Below are 27,727 nucleotides of genomic sequence, written 5' to 3'. Positions count from 1 at the left end.
TCCCTTTCCTCCTTGGCTTTCTGCCTGACTCCGATTTGGGAGTTTGTGGATGTTCTGCTGGTTTTGCTGAAAATATGATTTCTGGGTAATTCTCTTTGTTTTGTTGTATTATTGTTTTTGTTGTTTGGAATGGCTGCCAGGAAGAGAAGTGAGAAAATTCAGTGGAAACCAGTCCTGTTAACATTTAGAAATATTTTCCTCCTGTCTTCTTTCTATAAAGATGACTTTGCATAAGGAAGCACAGGTTATATGTATACCCGTCGACCAAGTTAATCTTCAAAAATAAAAGTAAAACACAGTCAGCCTAGCACACTACGTCTTCATAAACCCAAGCTGCTTCTTGCGGTGCTCAGAGATCTTCCTTTAACAGCCTGTTCTAGGAGGCTGCTGCTTTGTAAACTCAAGCCCATCAAGCTGTTATCTTTTGGATGATTCAAAAGACTTGTCCATCTTCATCTTTCCCCATCACATTTTCTTTGACAGTTTTTAATTACCCACCTTGATTCTGGGGTCCTACCGAAAGCTCTCTGTGTACAACAAGATGTAATTTGCCTGAGCACAGCAACTTAAGTTGATTGTTTTTAGGTGTGCCCTCCTTTAAAAAGGAAAATGTATTCACTGGGAAAATTAAATTATGAATTTAATAAATCTTACGATATTTTCAAACATCCTGCATATTTTCTAAGCAAAATGCTTAATAGTGGATCTTCATGCAGTAGTGGGATCACAACTGTGATGACAAGGGAACGATATAAAATGGTCAGATTTCATAAACAAGAAGACTAGTCCTGACACCCAACATAGAACATATGCTTTAAATGATTTCACTAGTAGCAATTATGCTATCATTACCCTCCCACCACAGCCTGCCAATTTAAGAGCTCTTTCATTGATTCATTCAAAAACTGTTTATTAAATGCCTACTGTTGCCAGGCCCTGTGTAGTTGCAAAGGATTCAGTGATGATCAGAAACAGACCTGATTCCTACTCTCATGCTCCCATTGTCAGTGGGGAGATAAACATTACTCAAATCAATGACACAAATAAATTTAAATTTACTACCATGGCAAGGGCTACTGTTGAATTATGCTGGGAGCTCTTCCCTGTCTGCAGTCCTGGTTGTCCCTTGCTTTGCTGGCAGGAACTGTGGCTGACTTCAAATTCCCATAGGACTAGGGCCCCTTTAGATTCTAGGGGATGGGCAACTAGTATTTCTTAGCACTACCCTAAACATCTTGCACCTAAGATCAGACTGCTGGGTCCCTGAGCCAAAAATGTTTATTCCCTGCTTTCCCTCCATACAATCCATCCCTCGTCCTTGCCCTGTTAGAAGAGTGACCAGCGGGAAAGCAGGTCTCTCCACAGTGAGTTTAAAACTAAGAGGCAACCCAAGCAAGTGTCTTCAAAGATACCAAGAGTGTAGTAGCCCAAGCACCTTCTGAGCCCTCTACTCGTAAGTAAAAACCTATTCCAAGTGATCACTTTGCTCAATACCTGCAGAGGAGATTATGATACTGTGATAGCAGATTGACTTAAGAACTTGGGGGAAGCACACCCTAGGAAATAGTGGTTGGGATTGGGTCTGAAGGAAGACTTCAAGTCAACTAGACAATGAGCCAGGGGAATCAGGCAAAGGCAGGGAGAAACAAAAGGGTCAGAAATAAATCTAGTGTGGTTAGGTCACCAAGGTTGTGCAAAAAGAGTCTGGGAAGATATGCAGGACTCTATCAGTCAGGGTTCTGGAGGTAGTGTCTAAAATTTGAATCTTTATATCCTTGTTTGTGTGCGTAGAACAGCAGGAGTGGGGAGAGATGATATCCACGTTGCCTTCTGAAAACATCCCTTTAGAGGAAGTGAAAAGATAAATAAAATGAAAGAAGGAGAACCAGTTAGAAGACAAGTATAGCATCTCAGGTGAAAGAAAATGGTGACTTGGACTAGGCTGGTGACAGTGATGTTGAGGCAGGTGGATAGTTTCCAGAGATTCCCAATCTATAGGACTTGGCAACGCTGACGGAAAAGGAAGTGTCCGGGATGGTACCTATGTCTCTGACTTGCATAGAAGATGGTGTTTCCATTCACTGAAGTAGGGAGTTTGAGAAGAGCTACAGTGGGGTGTGGGCAGGAAAGGGGGAGGAGAAAATGAGTTTGATTTTGAAGGTGCTGCGTGTGAATTGCTTCAAGTAAAGTTGTCAGGTACCTGAAGTTCATATGGGAGATCTGGAATGAAAATACAAATTTATTTTTGAGAAAACAGAATTTTTTTGAGGTATGGTTGATTTACAGTGTCGTGTTAGTTTCAGGTGTTCAGAACAGTGGTTCAGTTATATTCAGTTATATATATATGTATATATATATATATATACTTATATATATATATATATACATATATATATATATATATATATACACATATACATATACATATTCTTTTTCAGATTCTTTTCCCTTATAGGTTATTACAAAATCTTGAGTATAGCTCTCTGTGCTGTACAGTAGGTCCTTGTTGATTATCTATTTTATATATAGTACTATGTATGCATTAATCCCAACCTCCTAATTTGTCCCCCCTCCTTCCCCTTTGGTAACCATAAGCTTGTTTTCTATGTCTGTGGGTCTATTTCCGTTTTGTAAATAAGTTCATTTGTATCTTTTTTTTTTTTTTTTTAGGTTCCACATATAAGTGATATCATATGATATTTGTCTTTGTCTGGCTTACTTCACTTAGTATGATAATCTCTAGGTCCATCCGTCTTGCTATAACTGGCATTATTTTATTCTTTTTATGGCTGAGTAATATTCCATTGCATAAATACACCAAATCTTCTTTATCCATTCCTCTGCCGATGGACTTTTAAGTTGCTTCCTTGACCTGGCTATTGTAAATAGTGCTGCTATGAACATTGGGGTATATGCATCTTCTCAAATTATAGTTTTCTCCAGATCTATGCCCAGGAGTGGGATCGCTGGATCATATGGTAACTCTGTTTTTAGTTTTGAAAATACAAATGTATGAGCCATCTGCATACAAGAGGGTTTCCTGGAATTCAGATTTCTCTTCACCATGCTTCTTTTTCTAACCTTTCCAATTTGCAGATCCTTTGCTTTGATACAGAAAATGGTAAAGTTTGAGAGTTTGATGTTTAGCTCTGCACCTCCCCTTTCTCCTCCTTCATCATCATCTGTTCACGTTACACCATCTGGACCACGTCTCAGGATGGTCCTTGTTCTTCTGTTTGTTCCAATTCATATTTCTCAAATTATAGTTTTCTCCAGATCTATGCCCAGGAGTGGGATCGCTGGATCATATGGTAACTCTGTTTTTAGTTTTGAAAATACAAATGTATGAGCCATCTGCATACAAGAGGGTTTCCTGGAATTCAGATTTCTCTTCACCATGCTTCTTTTTCTAACCTTTCCAATTTGCAGATCCTTTGCTTTGATACAGAAAATGGTAAAGTTTGAGAGTTTGATGTTTAGCTCTGCACCTCCCCTTTCTCCTCCTTCATCATCATCTGTTCACGTTACACCATCTGGACCACGTCTCAGGATGGTCCTTGTTCTTTTTTTTTTTCCCTTTCTTTTTTTTCCAAAACCCTTTTTCTTTTTTTTTCTTTTTTTTTTTTTTTTACTGTCCCTGGCTTTTTTATCGCTTCTATTCTTTTTTTAATTCAAACTTCATTTAATTCTGGGTTTTAGCACTCTTGGTGCAACTCCTGTAGATTCTCATCCCTTACGTGTATTCTTCCTTGATTGTGAACCCACCTCTCTTGTTAGAAACAAGTTCCTTTAATTTGAGCATTTCAAAACCCTCCTTGTTCAATTCTTTTGGTCTCTTTAAAGGCTTTCTTCTTTTATTCTCATCTCAACCACTTGCTGTTATATCATCAGAATTAAGGTTTGGGATCCTACTTTCCCTCTTGAATCACCTGTCCTTTCATGCTATCTAATCAAAAACACGTCTCCCCTTGTTAATCAACTATACTCCAATATAAACTAAAAAGTTAAATAAATAAAAAAACTAGTCTCCTTTTTCCTCTCTTTCTCTCCTTCGTCTTCTTTCTCTTGCTCTCACTCTCTCTGATTTGGGGGGTTTTTCTTATGGAAAATTATCCATGATTAAAAACCAGCACAAATGGTCCTTCAGGTAGGTCTACAGTCCATGAGTCCTCAAGGATTTTCCAAGTTTGGTGTTATCTTGACACTTTCCCCACCTCTCCCTATCTACCTTTTGCAGGATTTATTATATATAACAAATTCTTGCAGTTGCAACCATTATATGACAATATTTCTATGACAAATTAATAATTTTATTAACATTTATTAAGATACGTGCAAACCATAAAATTCACCTATTTAAAATATACAATTCAGTGGTTTTAGTGTATTCACAGAGTGGTGCAAACATCACCACCATCTAAGATAAGAACATTTTCATCACTCCAGTAAGAGACCCATTTGTATTCACTTCCTAGTACACTGCCCACAAGCCTAGGGCAACCACCGAGCTACTTTCTGTCTCCATAGATTCTGCCTGTTCTGGAAATTTCATATAAATGGGATCATACACTCTGTGATGACTTCTGTCAATCAGCATGCTGTTTTCAAAATTCATCCATGGTATAGCATGTGTCAATACCTGACTTTTAATGCCAAATCATATTCCATTATATGACTATATCACATTTTTACATCCATTCATCAGCTGATGAACATTAAGACCGTTTCCACTTTTGTGTTTGGGCTCTTGTAAGACTGTTTCCACTTTTTTGTTTGGGGCTATTGTAAATAATGGTGCTGTGAACATTTGTGTACAAGTTTTTGTGTGGACACGTGTTTTCATTTCTCCCGAGTATATGCCTAAGAGTGGAAATTGCTGAGTCATATGGTAACTGTTTAACATTTTGAGGCAAATCAATCATTATTGCGTTTTCTTTATCATTTCTCATTAGAGGCAGCCATGCTCTCATTAATTCAGGAGAGAACTGGGGGCTTGATTTTGCATGGTGACAAAGTCAAAGAAAGCTCAAACAGTCTTTAAGCTAAAATTGCTTTGCTCAGTAACACTGTCTTGTCTATTGATTATCCAAGACTTGTCTCGCTGTTGTGATCGCATATTTTACTTGGTAAAGCTGGATTTTAGTAAATGAGACTGCTCGAATTCTGTGAAGTAAAACGCTTGAGAGAGGAAGCTGCAACACTTCCTTTGCCCATCTTGGAAATGAGACACTTTCACTAAATAAGGTTCTTTTGGGGTGTTTTCTATGGAAGTCATTTTTTAAGAAAGAAAAAGTGTTTGCCGAAAGGTTTCTAGAACATGTTTAATTCATTTGAAGAAAATTAATCAATTATTAAAGAACGTGACTTTTTTTTCTGAAAGAGAATTTGATGACCTGAGGACAGATATCTATTGCTATCTTGCTTCTGGGTCTCCGTCTGTAGGAGCTACCGGAATGTTGTATCCAACACAATGTTGTGTGTGTCTTCAAAATTGTAAAATGCATCTATCTTTCCGTTCACTGGTCAGACAAGCAGGTTTTCTTTTTAAAGAAAATTACAGAGATTGCTCCCCCACGTGGATTTCTCCTTGACAAAATATATATTATCCACTAACGTGCTGCAAAGTGAATCAATAGCCCAAGAATCCACCAAGCTAAAAACAGCAATGTAATTTTGCTGGGACCGTGAACAGGCAGGACATTAGCATTGCAACTGCCCTGCCTACTGGACGGGCTTAAAAATCTCCACTAAGTAGTCACTTTGGTGATAAGATCTCTTCGGTGTTAAGATCTGAGTTTGTTAACTATCTTCATATGAAAGAAACTGTAAAGTTGCAGGTCTAGAGTTGTGAGCCACGGGCCAACCGCTCCCCACCTCCCAAGTTCTGTGTTTACTGCCTTACTCACCCACTTTGCATCGGCAAATCACAGGGAGAAGCTAAATGCTCTCAGCTGCGCTAGACCAAATCAAAGCTGAGATGAATAATGAACTTACTTTTCCATAAAGACATTCTGTTTGGCATTTCAGCTAATAAGGTAAGCTAATGGCAATTCTGGGCTATGGAAAAGAAGATAAATAGTCTCTTTGTGTTTGTTTTCTGTGCTAATCCATAATTTTTCTTTTAACATACTGGAGTTAATGTCATGTTTCACGATGTCTGCGAATTTGGGATGAACAATTTCATAAAGAGTAGCCACCCCCCATCAGTGTGCCCTTTTCCTTTGATTTGGTTTCTTACGGTACTGGAGGGGCTGAGGGAGAAATCCAGCTTTTTAGTAAGAATGGCATCTGTATAATAATATTGTTATCATGTATAATGCAAAGTGAATTTAGCTTAAGAGCAGAATAGGTAGATGCAGCAAAGACAGATAAAATGATATAAGCCCTGATGATTGAATGTATTTAGCGTGATGTATTGTAAATTAAACGTTGAATATGCTCCAAGGAAAGCAGAATACATACTTCGTGTTGGTTTCTGAGTCATTTCATTTCTAAGTACATGTTATTCTAGAGAAGGTAGTAATTTTCAATTGCTAAAATTATTCCACAGCTTCGGTTTAGGTGGGTTTTATTTTGTAAGACTGTTTTTAAAATAGCAGCATGCCGGTAATGTGCATTTTCCTTATCACTTTCTTGATTTACCGTGGCTGCAAGGATTTCAGTTCGTGTGGAAAACGTACTTGTTTGTCCACTGAAGTTCAGGGAATAAAAAACCATCAGACCTCTGTGAGACCATGGCTACCTTGGCTACTATATCTTAAAAACAAAATGTGATGAAACAGTTATGAGATTGGGATTTGTTTTTGTGATCCAGCTTTTCAGGGTTTAACACGGAGATTTTTCTTTTAGTCAAATCGGAGCACAAATCCCTGAGACTAGCAAAAGCTTAGCAAGATGGGGTGGGGAAGAAATTACCATCTTTTCTTTTCAATGAGAATGACAAAAATGAAAAATAAGATTTCTGTTTTCTGGGCTCATCGTTGCTATGTCACCTGAAAATCAGAGACTCTGTTCTCTCAAAGTAGGTGACCTCAAAAGATATTTCAGAAGATCTGTTCAAAACAGCCAAAGTATGTGGGAAATTTTGGAGAAATGGAAAGGAAATGGTTCTCCTTTTCCCACCTAATTTTCCCATTTTGTTTTCATGCGTGGGAGATGAGCTGTGACACCAGATATTTTTGTTTCGTGGAAACCTTTAAACATTGCAATCAGACTCTTATAGAAAAGGAAGAATTTTTCTTCTCCCCTCCTCTAAATTGTTCACAGTATCTGTTTTTCCTAGAAGCATAAAGGGATGCTAAGTTTGAACACAAGTACCAGCCACTGCTAAAGACTTAGTTCCACTTACATGTCCCCCATGTGCCACCTACAAATTTTAGGCATTTCTCTGGAAAACCCTCTAATTTAGCAAACCTATGAGAAGTAGGAGTGTAGCATTTTAGTCTATCACAGCTCATTTTTAAGAACATATGTTACCTATTCATACTTCAAGGTTTTAAAATATGTCCAATTTCACGGCTTTTCTCTGTGTGGAGGACCTTTGGAAGATCAAACATGGCGGACTGCTTGGGGTTCGTAAAGGTGTTTGTCTTCTTTTCCTCTTTCTCCCCTTTCCGTCTAAGACCTCATCAATCCAGACCATGCTTGACTGTCCCATGCACTTTTATTGCTTTTTTATTTCTGACATTTCGCCCCGTTTCCCTTCTCCCCAGCATCACTGATCCAGAGCCTATGGGTTGCACTGTGTCCATTTGGAAGTTGGAAGAAATGAACAAACTAGAAAGCAAACTCTGATAACCCCCAAGTTGTTGTCTTCTATTTCCTGTCATTTATACAATAAGAAAACCTTGATACCAGCATGACTTTTTATCCACTACTGCCACCTAAAACCAACCCGATGCTTTCAATATGCAGGGTTTTTGGCCAGCATCCTTTTGGTGATTCTTTTTGTCTACAGTGGTCAACCCACTCACCCTTCACCATGAGATGCAAAGTTCCTAGGCCTTCCAGGCACTCTTAGTGATGCCAGATGAAAGCAGGTGTTACAGACTAACTCATTAACTCTTTGTGTTAATTAATGGGGAAAATCTAGAGGAAGCAGCACCTCTGCCTTCCCTTCACACACACACACACACACACACACACACACATACACACACACACGTGGAAAGACCACGGAGCAGCCATCCACGGAGGGCAGTGGTAACCGAGGCAACAGCGCGGTCACAGATGGCCCGCCATCCTAACAAGTTCTTGGCACACGGCGAGGAGGCTTGAGCAGAAGGCAGCAAACAGATTTGTTCCCAAATACATGTGAAGCCCATTTGTGGGGACAAACAGAATTAGGTGGAGGAGGAGTAAAGATGAGAGGGGACTGGAACATCGCTACACTTGGTTACTATCGCTAAGGTTACCTCGTTGACGCACACAGGCTGGAGGGCCCGAGGGTATCTGCGTTATAAAAGTAAAGGTGGGCTTCCCTGGTGGCACCGTGGTTAAGAATCTGCCTGCCAATGCAGGGGACACGGGTTCGAGCCCTGGTCCGGGAAGATCCCACATGCCACGGGGCAACTAAGCCCGTGTGCCACAACTACTGAGCCTGTGCTCTAGAGCCCGTGAGCCACAACTACTGAGCCCACGTGCCACAACTACTGAAGCCCACGTGCCTAGAGCCCATGCTCCGCAACAAGAGAAGCCACTGCAATGAGAAGCCTGCGCACCGCAAGAAGGGTAGCCCCCGCTCACAGCAACTAGAGAAGGCCCACGGGCAGCAACGAAGACGCAACGCAGCCAAAAGTAAATAAAATTAAAAAAAAAAAAAAGTAAAGGCATTACTGAAAAGCCAACATCTCTAAAACTGGGCTCACTGTCTTCCCCACAAGACTTCTTAACCTGCATTTCCTACTCCTGTAAATAGGACCACTGTCTACCCATGTGTTCAGTCCAGAAACAGAGGGGGAAACCTTGATTTCCCCCTCTACCTCCCCTTACATCTCTAAGGTAGACTCCTAAGAGTTGGTTGGATGGATGAATGAATGGATGGGAAAATCACCAAGTCCTACAGATTTTATTTCTATTCACTTCTCTTCATCCCCTCTGCCACTATCCTTGTTGCAGCTCCATAGTTTCTCACCTAGATTAGTATAAATTCCTCCTAAGTGTTCTTCCTGCCTCTAGGTTTCCTTTAATCCAGTTCATTCTATATATTGGGTTGGCCAAAAATGTTCGCTCGGATTTTGCCGTAAGATGTTACGGGAAAACCTGAGCGAACATCTTGGCCAACCCAACACTAGCGTCCAAATGACATTTCTGAAATACGGATGGAATCAGTAAATCTTCTGCTTTTACGTCCTTCAATGGTTCCTCCATACTCCCAGTGGTAAAGTCCAGACTTCTCCCCATGACTTACAGGGCGTGACATACTTGGGGACCTTTTTCCTTCACAGCCTGATTTCTCAACACTCCCTCTGTCCACTCTGCATTTCATCCACACTGATGTACTTTTAACTTTCTCATATCCATTCACCCCAAACTCCTCTCTTCCTTATTTACGGCTTGTGAACTTTTTAATCTTGGCTGAGATGACACTTCCTCCAAGAAGCCCTCTCTGACTGGCCATGTTTGTGTCCAGTCTCTCCCCATAGTTCTCATCACATCCATTATTTCCTTATCATGCTCCTTCTGTTTTACATGGGGTTGCCTATTCCACTCAGTTTCACGAAGGTAGATATCTGGTCTCTTATTCACAGTGTGGCCACAAACGAGCCCAAAGAAAATTCTATCCGACTGCATGAATAGAAACTTGGACTCCTTAACGACTTTATTACCTTTTTTTTTGCGGTATGCGGGCCTCTCACTGTTGTGGCCTCTCCCGATGCGGAGCACAGGCTCCGGATGCTCAGGCTCAGCGGCCATGGCTCACAGGCCCAGCCGCTCAGCGGCATGTGGGATCTTCCCGGACCGGGACACGAACCCGCGTCCCCTGCGTCGGCAGGCGGACCCTCAACCACTGCGCCACCAGGGAAGCCCTATTACCTTTTGTTTTGATGAGGTTTTGCAGAAACCAAATGCAATGATTCTTTATGTTACTCATTCCTGCAAAGAACTGTGCTAAAGCCATTCATGTAAATTCTTTAATCTTCATGTGATTATTCCCATTTTATAAATGAGAAGACCGAGGCTCAAGTTGCCATGAGTAACACTGATATTAACGAATGGGCCGCCTGGTCTGTTTGATTCCAGGAGCCAGCTCTTTCTATCCTCCACGTGGCCCACTGCCGCCCTGGAGTGAGAGAAAATTTTAATCTTAAAAATGAATAGTGGGGCTTCCCTGGTGGCGCAGTGCTTGAGAGTCCGCCTGCCGATGCAGGGGACGCGGGTTCGTGCCCCGTTTCGGGAGGATCCCACATGCCGCGGAGCGGCTGGGCCCGTGAGCCATGGCCGCTGAGCCTGCGCGTCCGGAGCCTGTGCTCCGCAAATGGGAGAGGCCACGACAGTGAGAGGCCCGCATAACGCACGAAAAAAAAAAAAAAAGAATAGTGGATGGTAGAAAAATCCTTGATTTTTCACCACCTGCCTGTTCCTTTGCTTTCTGACCTCCCCAATGCACCCCGAGTGTATTCTTCCCTTATTGTTAACCTGAAAGTACCTTTCTTTGTGCTGTATTCTTTCTTCTCCAGCCTCAGTGCCTTTTTCTGCCTTTCTTGTTCTCTCCGTGGTGAGAGTAGCTGGGCCTCACGTTTCTGTTCTATTTCCATTGTCCTTTTCAACATGAATTTCTTTCCCGGTGCTGCTCTGTGATTACTCTTTCCACAGCACTTTTGCCTGAGCTCAGTTAGATCTTAACATTCATCAGTCATAGCTTGACGTCAGACTGCTCAGGGGGCTTCCAGTGGCCTTTCAGGGGGAAGCAAATTGCTGCTGTTACCACCCGACCCCTTGATTAGCGGTCCTCTCTGCGGGAGAAATCTCTAGAAGTGCAGCTAGAAAAGGGGCATCTACAACTTCTGGACAATTATCCACGTTGTGCTGACCGTGATTGTCTTTAGGGTCCTTGTGATCCAAACCAACCCATGGACGCACATGGTCCCCAAAGCTGAGAGACAACAGTACAGCATCATGTGAGGAGCACACGCTTCTAAGGTGGATGGACCTCGGTTTCTCTATCTATGTGGCCTCGAGACATCAGTTTACCTTTCTGTGCCTGTTTCTTCATCTGTAAAACAGAGATCATAACGGTGCCCACCTCGTAAACTGTCGCCCAGCTCACAGTAAGTCCTCTTCCACGTTGGTAATGTTGGTGGATGAGGTATATGGAGAAATGGCTCCGAATACGGCCCATCCTCATCCTAGAAAAGTGTGAATGTGACTGTTTAGGGCAAATGTGACTTTGCAGGTAGGACTGAGCTAAGGATCTTGATATGGGAAGATGATCCTGGATTATCTGGGTGAGCCCTCAATGGAATCACAAGGGTCCTTGTAAGAGGGAAGCAGAGGGAGACTTGACCACAGGGGAAGGCCACGTGACCAGAGAGATTTGAAGATGCTGTGCTGCTAGTTTTTTCTGGTTGTTTTTGTTTTTTTGCGGTACGTGGGCCTCTCACTGTTGTGGCCTCTCCCGTTGCGGAGCACAGGCTCCGGACTGTGCTGCTAGTTTTTTCTGGTTGTTTTTGTTTTTTTGCGGTACGTGGGCCTCTCACTGTTGTGGCCTCTCCCGTTGCGGAGCACAGGCTCCGGACTGTGCTGCTAGTTTTGAAGTGGAGGAAAGATGGTCAAGACAAGGACATGGACCATCCCCTAGAGCTTCCAGAGGGAGCTCAGGGCTGCTCATACCTTGGTTTCAGCCCAGGAAACCAACTTTAGACTTCTGGCCTCCAGAACTGTAAGGGAAGACATGTGAGATGTTTGAAGCCACTAAATGTGTACAATTTGATACAGCAGCCCCAGGAAACTAATACAGCGGTGATATTTTAGGAAACAAAAGATGACTCCAAATGAGCTGATAGTGTAAGAGAGGGAATATTACAAAGGCTGCTGCATGGGGAGCTGGGAGGGGGGCAGGGAGGGGATTTGGGAGGCCCTCTGAGCCTTAGATGTGCGCCTGACAGGTGGTTGGAGGTACCGCAGTGCCGTGTGTTAGAGGAAGGGCGGAAGGAGAAAGTGGAAGGGTGCCGCCTGGGTGGGGATTTTAGGCAGAACCAGAAGGGAGGTCTTGTGGAGGCGGGAGCTGGTGAGTGGTGGTTGAGGCTGGGATGTGGCAGGGAGGATGCCAAGCCGAGGGTAGAAGGCCCTGCTCGGCAAGGAGTGTTCAGTTCAGAAGAAAGGATGGTTCGGGGATTTCCTTGAGGAGGGAAAAGAAATGGGGACTTAGAAAAGACCCACAGAAACCAAAGGACCCATTTTCTATTGTTCTCAGCTCCCTATTACTCATAGAAGAAAAGGCAATCCAAGAAAAGGCGTTTTGAAAAAGACCTGCTGTGCTTTAAACCAAGTCAAGACCATTAGCAAGAGATGGAGTGCCTTCAGCTTAATCTATAAAGCGGTCCCATCTAGAGAGGCTCAGTCTGGAGTGAAGTTTGTTTTGAACTCTCCATGTATTGTACGTAATTTGGTGTTTCCTGTAGAACACACTGCCCTTTCTCAAGGCCGTGCCTCCACATATGCTGTTTCCTCGCGTGTAATACCCTCTTTTTCTCCCTGGGTCCAGCTGGCAGTCTGGACCACCATCCAAGTCTCAAGTCAAGTACGACCTCCTTGAAGCAGTTTCCATGGTAACTGCAGTGTCTAGTATGTATTTTCCAGCAGTGTCGTAACTTCATTGCAGCCACACTTGTGTGCTTCTCGCTCCCCTCCCACCACAAATTCTACCTCTCCCTCCACAGATTGAGATCCCTGGGGGCAAATACCAATCTATTAGTACTTGCATCTTCTGCTCCCATAGTGCATGGCATATAGGAAGCCCTCAATAAATGTGAATGGTTGCTAAGAGAGTAGATCTTAAACATTCTCAGCGCAAAAAAAAAAAAAAAAAAAAAAGAAACAAGAGATGGGATAAAAAAAAAAAAAAAAAAACCGAGAAAAAAAAAAAAAAAAAAAAAAAAAAAGACACAAGTGATGTGATGAGGTGTTAGCTATGTTAAGCTATGATGGTCATCATTTTACAATATATAATTGTATAAAGTCGATAGGTGATACCCCTTAAATTAACACAGTGTTATATACCAATTATAGCTCAGTAAAGCTGGAGACAGCACACACACAAAAATATATAAGGGGGCTTCAAGAACAAAAAATTAGTGTGAATGAATGGATGGATGGATGGGTTGGTTCATTAATTTTATCCTGTGGGCAGAGTTATCGTGGAGTAAAGAAAACAATACAGTTCATGAACCCTAATGTCAGTGTCTTGAGAAAGTAAAGCCTTCTACACTATTCTTTCAAAAGCAGGAAATTATAAAAGGAAATAACACCAGAACTGCATGAAACAGGTATTAATTCCTTTATCATCTATTGTATAGTTCAAACAACAACTCAAAATCGGAGCTAGAATTTAAGAACAAATTTTCTGGACTTCCAGATTGAATTCACCTTCTCTCCTATGACATGATTTTTTTTTTTTTTTTAACTGTGGCAGTCTATCAAAGGAGAACAACAAAATACCATGTTAAATACACACTGATTTATTTTCGAGCATAATAAAACCGCAGGTGGGTTTTTACCTATTGTATTTCACAACTGAGGAAAACTTGTCTAAAATTCACAATGTTTTTCTTAAAAAAGATAAATATGTCACGTTCAATGCATGCTACTATCATTAATGGTTACTACTATTATCTGTTTTTAATAAAAATGGATAGTGAGAGCAGTAGTCAAACGTGTCATGTTCATATTGGGAATAAAATTATATGAACTGACTCACAGATAAAGAAAACAAACTTATAGTTGCCAAAGCGGAGAGGGAATGGGAGAGGGGTATGGGATTAACAGATACAAACTGTTGTATTTAAAATAGATAAGCAACAAGGATATGCTGCATAGGACAGAGAATTATACCCATTATCTTGTAATAACCTATAATGGAGTATAATCCGCAAAAATACTGAATCATTATGCTCTACACCTGCAACTAATACAATATTGTAAATCAACTATTCTTCAATTTTAAAAGTTATCTTATAGTAATTAAATGCATCACTAATAAATTATCAAGTGATTAAATATCTGCAGTCTCTGCCCACAGCAAGTAATTCAAAAGGCCCAATTAGTATGTTGAAGTCTCAGGAATAAATTATAAACTACTTTATCCTCATTCTACATCCTATTTTTTTATTTATTTAGGCTGTGCCGGGTCTTAGTCGGGGCATGCGGGATCTTCATTGTGGCATGTGGGATCTTTAGTTGTGGCATGCAGACTCAGTTGTGGCATGCGTGTGGGATCTAGCTCCACAACCAGGGATAGAACCCAGGTCCCCTGCATTGGGGGTGCGGAGTCTTACCCACTGGACCACCAGGGCAGTCCCTGAAGTACTTTGTAAACTTTGAATTACATAGTTAACCAAAAGCTCTAAGAGTTTATTCATTACTGTGAACAGGAAAAACTTGCAGCTCGCTACCAGCTTGGGTGATACATACCTACATCGTACATCAAACATGTAGAATTTGAACACTTTCCGCCTGTAAAAGGCACGATGCCTGCCGTTGTAGGCGATACAGATATGTGTACCAACCATGCTCAGTTCTGTGCTTTACAACTGCTGAGAATTTCTAGTCTTATTTGTTTATAAGCCAAGCAATGGACTGTTTCTTAACATCTGAGAGACCCTGATCGGCCTGATTAAAACTGATTAATTGCTTTCAAGAAAATTGCCTTAAAGAAAGAACAACTAGCATTTTAATATTTCCTCACTTCAAGTAAACTAGTAACAGTGTTACTCCCTCTTAGTACTCTGTGATTAAGTCCTGTGTTTGTGGTAGGGGAATAATTTTGTTGGGCTAAAACATCAGGAAAACTCAGTTCTTTTACCCACTCACTGAAGCTTTAAACGGTTGGCTGTTATTCTAACACAGTTCCGACCTTCTCTCTCTCCTTTCCATGGTTTTAATTTTGTGGCTCTATCCCAATCTACATTATTTTAAAATTACTAAGAAATTAGATGTCATCAACTAGTGACGTACTGGGCTTTTCAAAAATTGTCTCTTTTCTAAACTACCATGAAATCTAGAGAGAGGAAAAAACGTGTAGTGTTTGCATTCATCACTGCACATGACTTTTATAAGCTGGCATATTTTGCTTTCTCAAAACAAAATTCTAAATCAAGTCTAAGGTTTTTAAAAAATTTAGTATTTTTTGAAAGTTTTGTTTATGAGGAGGATACATTTGTATAAGATATAAAGTTAATATTGTTCATTGCTTGATCAAATTAATGTATTCACAGAGTCAAAAATCGCATACAAATCAAGCTGAAGGGACCATAAGAGGGAATATACTTAAATATCGCCTATGTCTAAGTGCTTCATTTTTATAGAAAAAACATAAACGCTCTAAGTTACTGAGGAGGGAGAGCAAATTCATTATCGCGGAGGTCTGAACATAAATAGGAAAGAAGAAAGAAAATAACATGTTTGGATTTTGAAATCTTATTACATCATAACACCCCAAATTAGAAAGAAGACGGAAAACACATCTTGAAAACCTAGTCCACACATGCATGCCTCCCTCACAAAATCCCAACCCTATTTTATTAACACATTTTCACACGGGGCAGTTGGATCTAATGAGAGGCTAGATCTTGCCTTTGTGTCCGAAATGGACTTATTTCTCCCCTCATTCTGAGTTCTCCTGTAGCCAGCCCCAGAGCCTGGAGAGCCTGCTTCGTTGTTCATCATTAGCGTTTTTCATTTTTACAGAATGCCACGGCGCGCTCAGAACTATACCTTGCTATTCAAAAGAAAACACAAAATCCCTGCACTTGGCGGGGAGGGTGACCCAGACCATTAAAAGCATTCACAGAGTCTAAGAAAAGGAAACTACCAGAGTGATGAAACCGTGCATCTGGTAGGCTGCCTCTGAGAGGTGGATTCCCAGGGGCTATGGATGAATGGGCGCCTGAGAATTCTTTCTCCCGCTTAAACTGACCACCGACTGCGATGGCTCAGAGCAGCAGGCTACCTGGGAGCAGGGGCAGGTGGCAGTCCCGCGGTGGAGCAAGCCAGGTATTCAAGTCACATAACAGGTGGGCGAAAGTGCCCTTCCTCCCCAGTGGGCAAACACCATTCACCTGCCATCTGTGTGACAGCATTCAGGGTCAGGGGAACACCTGACAAAGGGTCAAAGAGAATCTACTGCCATTACTTTTATGATCATGCAGAGAAAACTTCCATAAAAACCGAGGATAAGAATGTGGCGTGGTCCATTTGCAGCAACATGCATGGACCTAGAGATTGTCATACTGAGTGAAGTAACTCAGGCAGAGAAAGAGAAATATCGTATGATATCGCTTATGTGTGGAATCGAAAAAAAAAATGATACAAATGAACTTATTTATAAAACAGAAACAGCCTCACAGACTTAGAGAAAGAACTTATGCTTACGGGGTGGGGGAAGGGTTGTGGGGAGGGATAGTTAGGGAGTTTGGGATTGACGTGTACACGCTGCTGTATTTAAAATGGATAACCAGCAAGCACTTACTCTATAGCACAGGGAACTCTGCTCAATATTCTGTAACAACCTAATTGGAAAAGAATTTGAAAAAGAATAGATACATGTATATGTATAACTGAAAAAAAAAAAAAAAAAAAAGAATGTGGCATGGTGATGACATACACCCCTGCCCTCACACAGACCTGATTTCCTCTTTCATATTACCCAATAAATGCAATTTCCTCCTAAAGTACATTTTTAAATAAATAAGAGCGGTAGGATTCTGACAAAGGTATATTTTTCTGGGTGGGAAAGTGACGCATTTGGTTTCATTTCCTCCTGGTGTCGTAATCCTTTGTCACATCAGCAGTGCTACCAAGATTGGAACACTGATTTTAATATTTCATTCTTTAATTGACTAGAGTTCTCCTGTATATCTACTCGGTTCGAAATTTGGGGTGACAGTATATTTTCAGCTCAACCTATTTTAATTCTTATCCTAGACTCCAAGGAATCAGATGACAGCAGGTTTAAGGTAACATTAACCACTTCTTATTTTTGGCAGGTTGGTAAAAATTATTAAATTTTAATTATTAAATCGGTCTATAAAGTCAAGTAAAATGCACTCAAAATCATCTTTACATTCATTTTTGTAACCACAGAGCCTGCCACACAGCAGGCACTCAATAGATAGCTGATGAAAGAATGATGGGGGGAAAGCACATCATTAGAAGGGTGAAAAAGAGAAATCTCCATATGCAATCAGAAGGAACTCTTTCTAACCATATTTGAGGTTTCCGTTAAATGAATTTCAATCACCAAAAAGTAAAACTCAGGTGAGATGCCCTTAGACATCCAATGATTGTGACTGGTTTCAAAAGAGCTATAGTTTATTTGTTAGAAAGGAGAGCAAGTTACGTGAAGTCCTCATAACATAAAATTTGCCTTTCTTACATAATGGCAATGGTAAAAGTGGCATTAGAGTTCTGCTTCTTTCTCCAAAGGATATTTTTTTTAAAAGCACCCACAAATGTCATCCCATCTATTTTTAAGCAAAGTGCTGCTGGATAAACAGCTGAATCGTCTAAACCCAATGGGAAAATTCAACTTTAATAAGCCATTTTATCTCATTGAAAATAAGTGACACAGACCGATACAGAACATATGGGTTTTTGCATACGATTACATGTACATTTTCTTAACTTTAAATACAAAATTCTAACCCAAGCAAAATATCTTTAATAATAGCTCTTGCTGATTCTCCTACCCAGCTTTCATCCGTTTCCAGTTAAAACCTGTTCCTTAGGTTTTCTTTGCAACTGACGGAATAGAATCTGTAGACTGAGATCATGTGAAGACGACACAAATTCTAAAAGGCCGGACCTATATGGGCTGTAAATTTGTGGACTTTTCACAGATTTTGTTTCTTTTTAAAGAAAAGTGGGTTTGGGGTTTTTCCACAGAATTCATTTTGTAATGAAATTGATACCTGTTAATTCTGAAAAAAATACAGACAGTACGGAATGGTACCGAGTTAAAAGTAAAAGCCCCCTGCTTCCCAGGCTCACCCCTCCTACATCCTAAAGATAGCCACCACTATTGTCATTTTAGTGTTCTCTGATATTTCTTGCATGTACTCAAACACAAAAATATATGCGTATGTATGAGTGTTATACTGTAAATACTAGTCAGCATGTGGCCCTTTTACTTTATTATATATGCAGTTGACCCTTGGACAACATGGGGGTTGGGATGCCAACCCCCCACAAAGAAGAAAATTTGCATATAATTTATAGTTAGCTCTTCCTACAGGCGGTCCCTCCATATCTAAGGTTCTAGATCCTCGGATTCAACCAATCAGGATCATGTAGTTCTGTAACATCTACTATTGAAAAAAAATCCACATATAAGTGGACCCACACAGTTCAAACCCACATTGTTCAAAAGTCAACTGTGTTGGTCTTCTCTCCATGTCAGTAAATAGATCCACCCCATTCTTTTTAGTAGCTGTGAGATGCTTCATTACATGGCAGTGTTCCTTCCTTTAGCAACTGTTTAATGCTCATCTACCATATGCCGGGCACACTTCCAGATACTGAGAATACAGAACTAAACAAAACAAAATCGCTGCCTTCAGGAAGATCCCATTCTACATATTGAGGAACTAGGATGTTAGCAATGCATATCGACAACCGTCATTCACGATCACATTGTTAGCTTTTTACAAATGATGCCAAAATAAATCGCCCAGTAATTAAATCTTTAAACCAATTCATCAGTTGAATAAATTGCAGATATTATTTTTATATATTCAGTCTTTCAGGCAGTGCTTTCGTTATGTTATCAGCTGAGTTTCATTAATTAAAATAATGCAATAATAGAATTTTTATGAATCACTCTATCTTTTGTAAATCTACATCCTCAAGTACCTTAATAAAGATATTAAAATTTTATCTGAATTGAATCCACCTGGGCAAGCCTATGTTAATGCTTCAAAGGGGAAGCTGGTCAGATGCCCTAGTTTTCCTCTACTTTTACTGATCCATGTGCTAGAAACTTCTGATTTAATTATTTCATGATCCCCAAATGCCTCCCGGATACAATTTTTATGTCTCCTTTTGGTTTCTGTATAACATAAGAACAAGGGAGGGATGTTTTGTAAGTCAAAACAAATAAATGTTATTTCTCCATAGGAAATTCAAGAAAATTATGCCTCCTACAAAATTGGACAGAAAAATCAATTGTTACTTATGTGATTCTTGTTCAAAAAGCCATCCCTAAAACACCAGATAGGGAAAACCACTTCTGAGTGTCTGTTGCCTCTGTGTCCCATATATTTATTACAACTGAAATCAGGTCAAATTTTACATCTAGAAGCACTTTGGATGGAGGAAGAGAACAAATCCCCCCCTTTCCTGCCTCATCCTACCCCACAGTGTCCTACCTACCCCCCAAAAGTATTTTCTGTTTGGGACTTCTTACAGTGATATCGGAACATTTGACTAGTTTGGCTAGAAGCTAGGAAGCACTTAATTTTCTTTTTCTGATTTAAGAACTGTGTCCTCCTTAAAAAAAAAAAAAAAAATTCCCTGTGGACTTTCTGACACAAAAGAGTTTGTTTTGTTTTCTGGATGTTGTCCAACTCTGTCTCAAGAAAAAAGAAAATAATTACTTTTTGCCAGATGGGATATCATAAGTGGAGCTTAATTTAACACTTTTCTATTAATTCAAAATTTTTTCCTCTGCACAAACAATTGCAAACTTGAGTGGGAGGTTAAGTGCCCCCTCATCCAGCAGCAGTGAGGTGTATATGAATGACAGCAGGCCAGCCTTATTACTAGGAGGAGGCTTGAATAGCTGAAGAACCCAAGTCAGGTCAGTTGGACTCATTACCAAAAAGGTAAAGAAAGGGGAAAAAAGACCCAAAATAAGCCTTTCTCAAATGAAATATATCTGCGTTGTTACTGTTTGTAGGAGTTCACAACTTCTGTACTGGAAAAACATCATCGTTGAATATGAAATGTGGGTATGTGTCCGTGTATGTGTGAGAGAGAGAGTTCTAAAGACAGAATATTCCAGAATTCCCGTCAATATTGGGGGTTAGAAGGAATCATGGAGCATGTCATTAGCAAAGAATCTTCTACAAAGATAATCATTCATTATCTTGAATAAGATTCTTACCTCATGACAGTTTTTAATCATAAAAAGTTGGCACGGTCTAGGTTCATGATACAATGCAAGACATGACACATACCTATTTTTATAAGCCAATGTCACTTTCATGTCTCTATTTGCTGTATTTCGTTTGCACAGATTCCTTTGAGTGAAACAAACGTTGGTATAAGCTTTACAAAAAATATAAGTTCCCAAAGACTGCGTTTTGTTGTGGTTTTTCCCATCTACACATAGGAGCCAACCTCCATTTTTGTTCTCTGCATATCCATAGAGGAGATCAAAACAGTTTTGCAAATTGAGAAAAGAAGTCATGAAGATGAATCATTTTGTTGAGCTCAGAGGATAAGTAGTTGCAGTGTGATGAAGCTGAAAGCACTCAGGTCCTAGAGAGAAGAGATCTGAATTCTAGCCCAATTCTGCCACTTATTAGCAGTACAAACTGTAGTTTACATTCCGGGTGTCAGTTTCTTCATTTGTAAATGACGGCATTTATCAAAGCATGATGTGAATAGACGTTCATCTGAAGAGAAGGAATTGAATTTGACAAACCGAGTGATATACTCAGGTTTCTTTATTGGCAGACCTCCACAGAAACACCCAATAGCAGCTCCCTAGAGGCCACCAACGACTCTCTCCTGGATGCTGGCTATGCATCCAATCCCCCAAACCCACCGCCACGATACTGCACCCCGCCACCAGCTCCTGCGTGCACAGGGCACTCCCTACCTCTGCATATCAGATGGCAGACTTCTTCCCTGCTATTCATAGAGGAAAATCCAGGACTGAAGGTTCCCACACTTACATCCCAACTGATCCAAACATCAGGTATAACTCAGGTGATGTAATAAACGATTTCATGAGCACTTTTATCTCATTTTATTTTATTTTTTAAGCTTATTTGATAATCTGCTTGGAACTGGAAATACAGGCAGGAATAAGACATAGTCTCAGCCAGAGGAATGATGTCATCCTGCCTCTCGAGTTGCTTACAGTTGGGTGGGTGAGACGGATTTGTCAACGAGTGGTTTTAAAATATTGTGATAATGTTACATTAGTAGTATGGGCAGGTTGCCAGAGCAGTTCTTTATTTTTTTAGGTGAGCTCTATATTTGTTCCATGAAGGCAGGTCATTATGGAATTCTTGGTCTTTTAGAATGCAGAAGAGCTTAAACAAAATATAGGTCTCTGAGAATCCTATGTATTTCGTGTGGTGTGATGTGTCGATTTTCCCCTTCATTTGTCAACAAGAAACAGAAATTTCACAAATGACTCTCTTGCCCTTAAAAGCTTGGCAATTAAATTCACGAGCCCAGCGGGTGCTCTGCTAGGCGCTGGGTCTGAAGTCCAAACAGCAGAGGTTCCCTCTGCTTGGACAGCCTTTGTGGGGCTCCTGAGAGGCCGGTTAGGGAGCTGGTATTTACATGTAGGTTGTGACCCAAACTAACTCCTAGAGAATGAACAGAGCACATACAGCTCACGACTGAAGAGAGCCTGCCCATCAACCAGCGCTGAGGGGTCCTATCTGCACCTGGAGTCTTACGCCCGCCGCCCCAGAAGCCGCCACCTGTGATGGTTGGTTCTGGGTGCCCCACCTGGCTAGGCTAGAGGACCCAGTTATTTACTTAAACACTAATCTAGGCATCCCTGGGAAGGAACTGTGTAGATTAAAATCTACATTCAGTTGACTAAGGAAAGGCGCTGACCCCTGATAATGTGGTTGGGCCTCGTCCAATCAGGTGAAAGGCCTAAGAACAAAGCTCTTAGAAGCAGCTCTGCCCACAGACGGCAGCATCAGGTCTGGCCTGAGTTTCCAGCCTACCAGCCTGCCCACCAGATTTCATACTTGCCATCCCCCAAAACCAAAACCATGTGCCAATTCCTTCAAAGAAATCTCTGTTCATGCTGTTCTGCTCTCAGAACATTGACTGATCCACTGTCCCTTACTCACAGGCCACTGAAGATTCCCCCAAGTGCACGGAACTTCCCACCCCAAGCCCCTCCCACCCCCAGGCTCAAAGAGCCTTGAACTATTCCACAGTCCACCATGGTTCAGCTCTATTATGAATTAAATAGGCTGTAGGGGGTTGGCTCCCCGTGGGAACTTAATCATCACTTACAACATGATTTCTACACAAAAATACCTTCTGAATTCCAAAAACAAGATTTTATTTAATAGACATTATATATATTATATGTTATATATAATATATATATATATATATATACTTATCTGTAAGTTCATACCATCTTCATCCTTACAGTAAGGCCCTGAGTATGTGTTCCTGTCCTCATTTGACGTTTGAGAACACTGAGGTTAAAAGAGATTAAGGTCACTGGGCCAAAATCACACCTGGTAAGTCGTAGAGTCAGATCTGAACCCGGCTTTACCTGATTCCAAACTCTATACTATATTCATGTCACTACGATCCTTCCCCGTACGTGAAAAACTACCTGGGAAAGAACTGCATAGTGGCAAAACATTCCATTTTCTTCCACGTGCCACGTTTGTAGGTGTGCTGTGTGGAGAAGGGTTTAGACATTACCTAACATTTATTGAGAGCTTACTATGTGCCAGGTGCTTAAAGATTCCTTTAATGAAACGTCTAGGTTGAATAATACATCATTTCTATACTTGGACACTTCAAGATTCTAAAACATGTTATTCCTAATGATTTTTTGTCCCAGTCCGTCTATTTTGGTCGTGGATATTTAATGGGTTTTTCTCTCTTGTTCTTAAATGACAGAGGTTTCACATTGACATCAAGTACCATATAAATTAGAATAAAAAGACAGGGCTGTTCTAAGGTGAATGAAAGTCTTTAATTTATTTATTAATGACATGCAAATGCCTTTTCATTTTGCTAATGGTTTCCTTCACTGTGCAAAACTTTTAAGTTTGATTAGGTCCCGTTTGCTTTTTTTGTTTGTTTCTTTTGCCTGAGGAAACAGATCCAAAAAACTTATTGCTAAGACGATGTCAGAATGTACTGCCTATGCTTTCTTCTAGGAGTTTTGTGATTTCAGGTGTTACGTGTAGAGGTGCAAACAACTAGGTATAAAATAAGTTACAAGGGTGTAATGTACAGCTTAGGGAATATAGCCAATATTTTATAATAACTTTATATGGAGTATAATCTATACAACTACTGAATCACTATGTTGTACACCTGAAACTAATATACTATTGTAAGTCAAGTATATGTCAATTTTTAGAAAAACAACATGCAAATACATTCAAGCCATCAGGCTGCCTGCTCTTGCTTTTGCACATGTGGTACCAACCCAGCTGATGGACTGACTCCTTCTAGGAGGGCATCTCCAACCCTGGCCAGTGCGTTCTCTGACTCTTGGCTACACAGGGGCCCATTCAGCAAGACACTCCTGTCTGTCCTTATTCTGAAGATAGACAGCCATTTAGAAAATTTAGACAGCCATTTAGAAAATTCTACAAAAATACAATCAGTAAATGTAAAGGTAACTAAGAACCAGAGCACTCAATTCAAGGAGTATTACTTTAGGGTCTCATAGCTATTCATCCAACAAGCAAGCACGTCTTAAAGCATTTACTTTATCGAAGGTGCCTTGGGAGAAACAAAGATGAATCACATTGTCTCTCTGATGAACAATGAGCGTGGCGGCGCTCGGTACTGGTTGCTCTAAAAAACAATGTTTTTTCAAACCAATGGCCGCAACCAATTAGTGGTTAGTGAAATCAATCCAGTGGGTCACCAACAACATTATTTTTAATTAAGTAGAATACAACAGAAGAAAATAGAAGAGAGAGCGCGTGGCATGCAGAGAGGTTAAGTAGTTCTTTCTTTCAGTGGCGGATGTGCATGTACCCATTTCCAAAGAAAGATGTATTTCTTACTGTGAAACATAGTTAAAAAAGTGTTCAAAAGCTCCTGCTTTAGAGAGAGAGAGAAAGAAGAAAACAAAAGCCTTGGACTCAAGAAGCTTGCAGCTTGCTGGGAAGATAAAGCTGATTAACGAACACAGAACCCTTCGGATAAAGCAGCTCAGGCCTCTGGGCTAAAATGAACCTTGCTGATTTCGTGCCCCAGTGGGATTAAGACCAGGGAAAAATCACCATGACAGTTCGTTACTCCTTCCTCCTCAACAAACCCTCCACACTCAGCCTTGAGGACCACACCTCGGTGACCCTTCTCAGACAGCCTTGCTTGTTCCTGCCCAGCTCCCCAGCTCCCGAGGTTGGATCGGTGCCCAGTGGGCACATCTCTTGGGCCACTCCCGTTGCGGAGCACAGGCTCAGCGGCCATGGCTCACGGGCCCAGCCGCTCCCCGGCATGTGGGATCCTCCCAGCCCGGGGCACGAACCCGTGTCCCCTGCATCGGCAGGCGGACTCTCAACCACTGCAACCAAGGAAGCCCTCTTTTACATTTCTTAGATCACCTCATTATTCTCAGAGCTTTAAATACCATGGGACTGCCCACATTTGCTTTCCCAGCCACATTACCTGAACTCCCAGGCTTGGATACCCACATCCCCATTCAGTCTCTCTACTGAGATGTCTCGTGGGCATCTCAAACTGAACACGTCCCCAAGTGAACTCCTAAGCTTTGTCCCCCATCTCTGCACCTCCCTTGGGCCTCCTCATCTCAGCTAATGGGAATTCACTCCATCCCACTGATGAGGCCGAAAGCCTTGGAGTCTTTCATAACTCCTCTCTTACCTGCAACACCCATGTCCCGATCATCGTTAAGAAACCCGCTGGCCCTATCTTCTCCCCATCTCCTCCTCCGCCACCAGCATCCCTCACCTCCACTCTAGTCTGGATCACTGCATAAGCCCCCACACTGTCCCTCTGATCCTACCCTTACCCCCTTCTAGCCATTCTCAACCAGCGCCGAAAGTGATCCTCTTAAGCCAGAAAGTGTCGCATCTCTCATCAAAACCTCCGATCTATTCCCATCTCACCCTGCGTCAAAGCCACGGTCATCACCATGGCCTGCAAAGCCCACATGATCTGCGCCCCACACCTGATTGCCATCACGCCCACCATCACAGTCTCCTCTCCCTCCCACCTGGCCTCCCCTCAGGACCTTCTCACTCTTCTTTCAGCCTTGAGCGCTCACCCTACAGATCTCGGGGCTAATCCCTCACCCCGCATCGTGCTGATCTGTGCTCGGAGGTCCCTTTCTCAATGAGACCTTCCGGGTCTGTGCACACCCTTCAACACTGCACATCCCGCCCGGCTCCCTCCTCCACGCGTACCCTCTGGTCCCCCTCCCTGGCTTTCTTTTTCTCCGTAGCACATTCACCATGTAACGTACATTTTATTTATCTTATGGATGTCCTTTTCCTCCTTCCCCGGCGAAGGCAATTGTTTTTCCTGTTTATACATTGCCGTGTCCCCTGTGGCTAAAGCAGCGGCTGCTTCACAATAATATACATTGAATAACAAATATGTATTGGATAAGTGAATGAATACTTTAACAGTATTTTGAAAACATCACAAAAGAAATGGTATTGTACTTTTACCTCCAGCCTAACCACTAAGCAAAGGAAAAGAATACCATCATAACGTTTGGTCTAAGAAACCTTACCTCAAACCCTACAATGAATACTCCAGGTGGGACATGCCCTCTCACTGGAGCTTGAGCTAGTTTGGAAATCCTGGTTCAGGTAACTGTTGGTTGTATCACTCATCTGTGCCCAGGCTTTAGTGACAACTCCTCTTAGCTCTTAGATATCATGCTGTCTAGAGGAAGTGGGTTGAAATATAGGCTTAAAGTACAAATCCTCAAAAGACAGTTTCCCCATACAAGGATTATTAACTTGGAATTTTGTGTTACACATGTGCAAAGGACACTCAGAATATTATTCAGTCCTTTCTAGATTCACGTAATTTGAAAGATGATCGTATGGTTATATTAGAGTGTGGTATTCAGGAAGGAAGGATTCTATTTTGGTCCATTTGAATGCAGTACACTTTCAGGTGTTGTAAATGTAACTTGGAATAAAAAGTCCAAACATCACTAAGATGCAGTAGTAATCATATGATAGCGATGAAAAGCAGGAAATTTTTACTTGGGTCTCTTCTTAAATCTGCTGAGTTTTTTTTAAATAGATGCCAAGTACCTAAGAGAATGATTCACAAGTATAATAATTTATAGCATCATTTGAGCAACTTAATATCCCCAAATTAATGATAAAGGAAAATATTTGCTGAAATTCATAATTTGGAAATTAAGTATTAATACTGGAGATGATGGACTTGATATTTTTTAGACTCTAAACGAGCTTTAACAGTTGTTCCTAATAAGACTATCAGACTTTACGTTCTAAGGAGAAAGATCCATGCTCATAAGCATTTGACAAGGACTGGGGTCTCCATACATGCTGGGAGATTCATAAAATTTTAGCCGACACTGAAGTTTACTTTAGATGAATGTTATTTCTACACCTGGGCTTCTATTGACCCCAGGAGGAAGCTCACTAACCTTCTACCCACATCGCTGCTTCTGAACCCCAGACACAGAAGTCTAGTTTGCCTCAGGGGATTCGAGTCATGGAATTATAGTACAGAAACCTACATGCTAGTGACTGCAAAAATAATGGAAAAATATGATGGCTCAGCTAGCCATGGCAAGCCAACAGACATGCCTCCAATATGTCAGAAAGACATGTGAGAAATGAACAGTTGCATTAAAAACTAAGGACTCTATATTAGCTTATCTCTGTATAGTCAGTGGAGATACATATATTTACCATAGACCTAAACCTCTGGTGTTTTTACCTTGCTGTCTATTAGAATGTTTGTGTTTTGGCTTATATTTCACTAAAACTTGTAGCCAGCTCTAACTGCTGGGTGACGGGTGTTCTGCGGGCATTATTTTTTAAAGTCTTTTGGTTCTTCCAAGCAGCTAACCCTCACTACTTGTTACAGGTTTCAAAATGATATAGTGTTGTATCTCCCAGCAATGGAAAATTACGAAGTTTTGAAGCTTACAGAATGATATGATGATATGATGAAAAGATCATAGAAATCTGAGTGAGACAAATGTGCCTTTCAATTCTGACTATGGTTTACTAGCTATAAATTTTCGAGGATGTTATTTAAAGCATAAGTCTCAATTCTCTCATCTTTTCAGTGGAATGACTAACAACACTGGGGTTTTGTATTACCTGAGATAATGTTTGTGTAGCAGGGAATGTAAAATGGCTGCCAGCGGGTCCTAAAGCTAATTGCTTCCCTATAGATATACTGCAGGAGAGGAACAATCTTTGTCCCAGCTTCCAAGCAAAGGGCCGGAGATGCTTGCTGATTGCACAGCCTGAGATCCCATGCTCAGCCATGAGACAAGCAATAGAGCTGGGGAACGTGATATGCCAAGTCCTCTGCTACTCCTGAAACATATGGAGACCTCAAGTGGAGGGGGGGGGGGGGG

At 41.2% G+C, this 27,727-nt stretch overlaps 1 protein-coding gene across 8 annotated transcripts in view; it reads left to right on the top strand.

Moving 5' to 3' along the window:
* DLGAP1 (DLG associated protein 1) overlaps window positions 1–27,727 on the top strand; it is a 325,804-nt gene that overhangs the window by 31,137 nt on the left and 266,940 nt on the right. The window contains exon 1 of one of the 8 annotated variants that reach the window (XM_007456574.1): window positions 5,909–6,035. The exons of 6 other annotated variants lie outside the window; for them this stretch is intronic. In XM_007456574.1, the coding sequence (XP_007456636.1) occupies window positions 5,985–6,035 (51 nt within the window). In that variant the 5' untranslated portion in view covers window positions 5,909–5,984. Of the gene's footprint in view, window positions 1–5,908; window positions 6,036–27,727 lie in introns of those variants that run through there. One more of the 8 variants, XM_007456576.1, reaches the window with a different exon arrangement.

Source organism: Lipotes vexillifer, unplaced genomic scaffold (genome assembly GCF_000442215.2).
Source record: "Lipotes vexillifer unplaced genomic scaffold, Lipotes_vexillifer_v1.1 scaffold429, whole genome shotgun sequence".
NCBI classification, from domain to species: Eukaryota; Metazoa; Chordata; class Mammalia; order Artiodactyla; family Lipotidae; genus Lipotes; species Lipotes vexillifer.
This window is presented reverse-complemented; position numbering and strand designations above follow the sequence as displayed.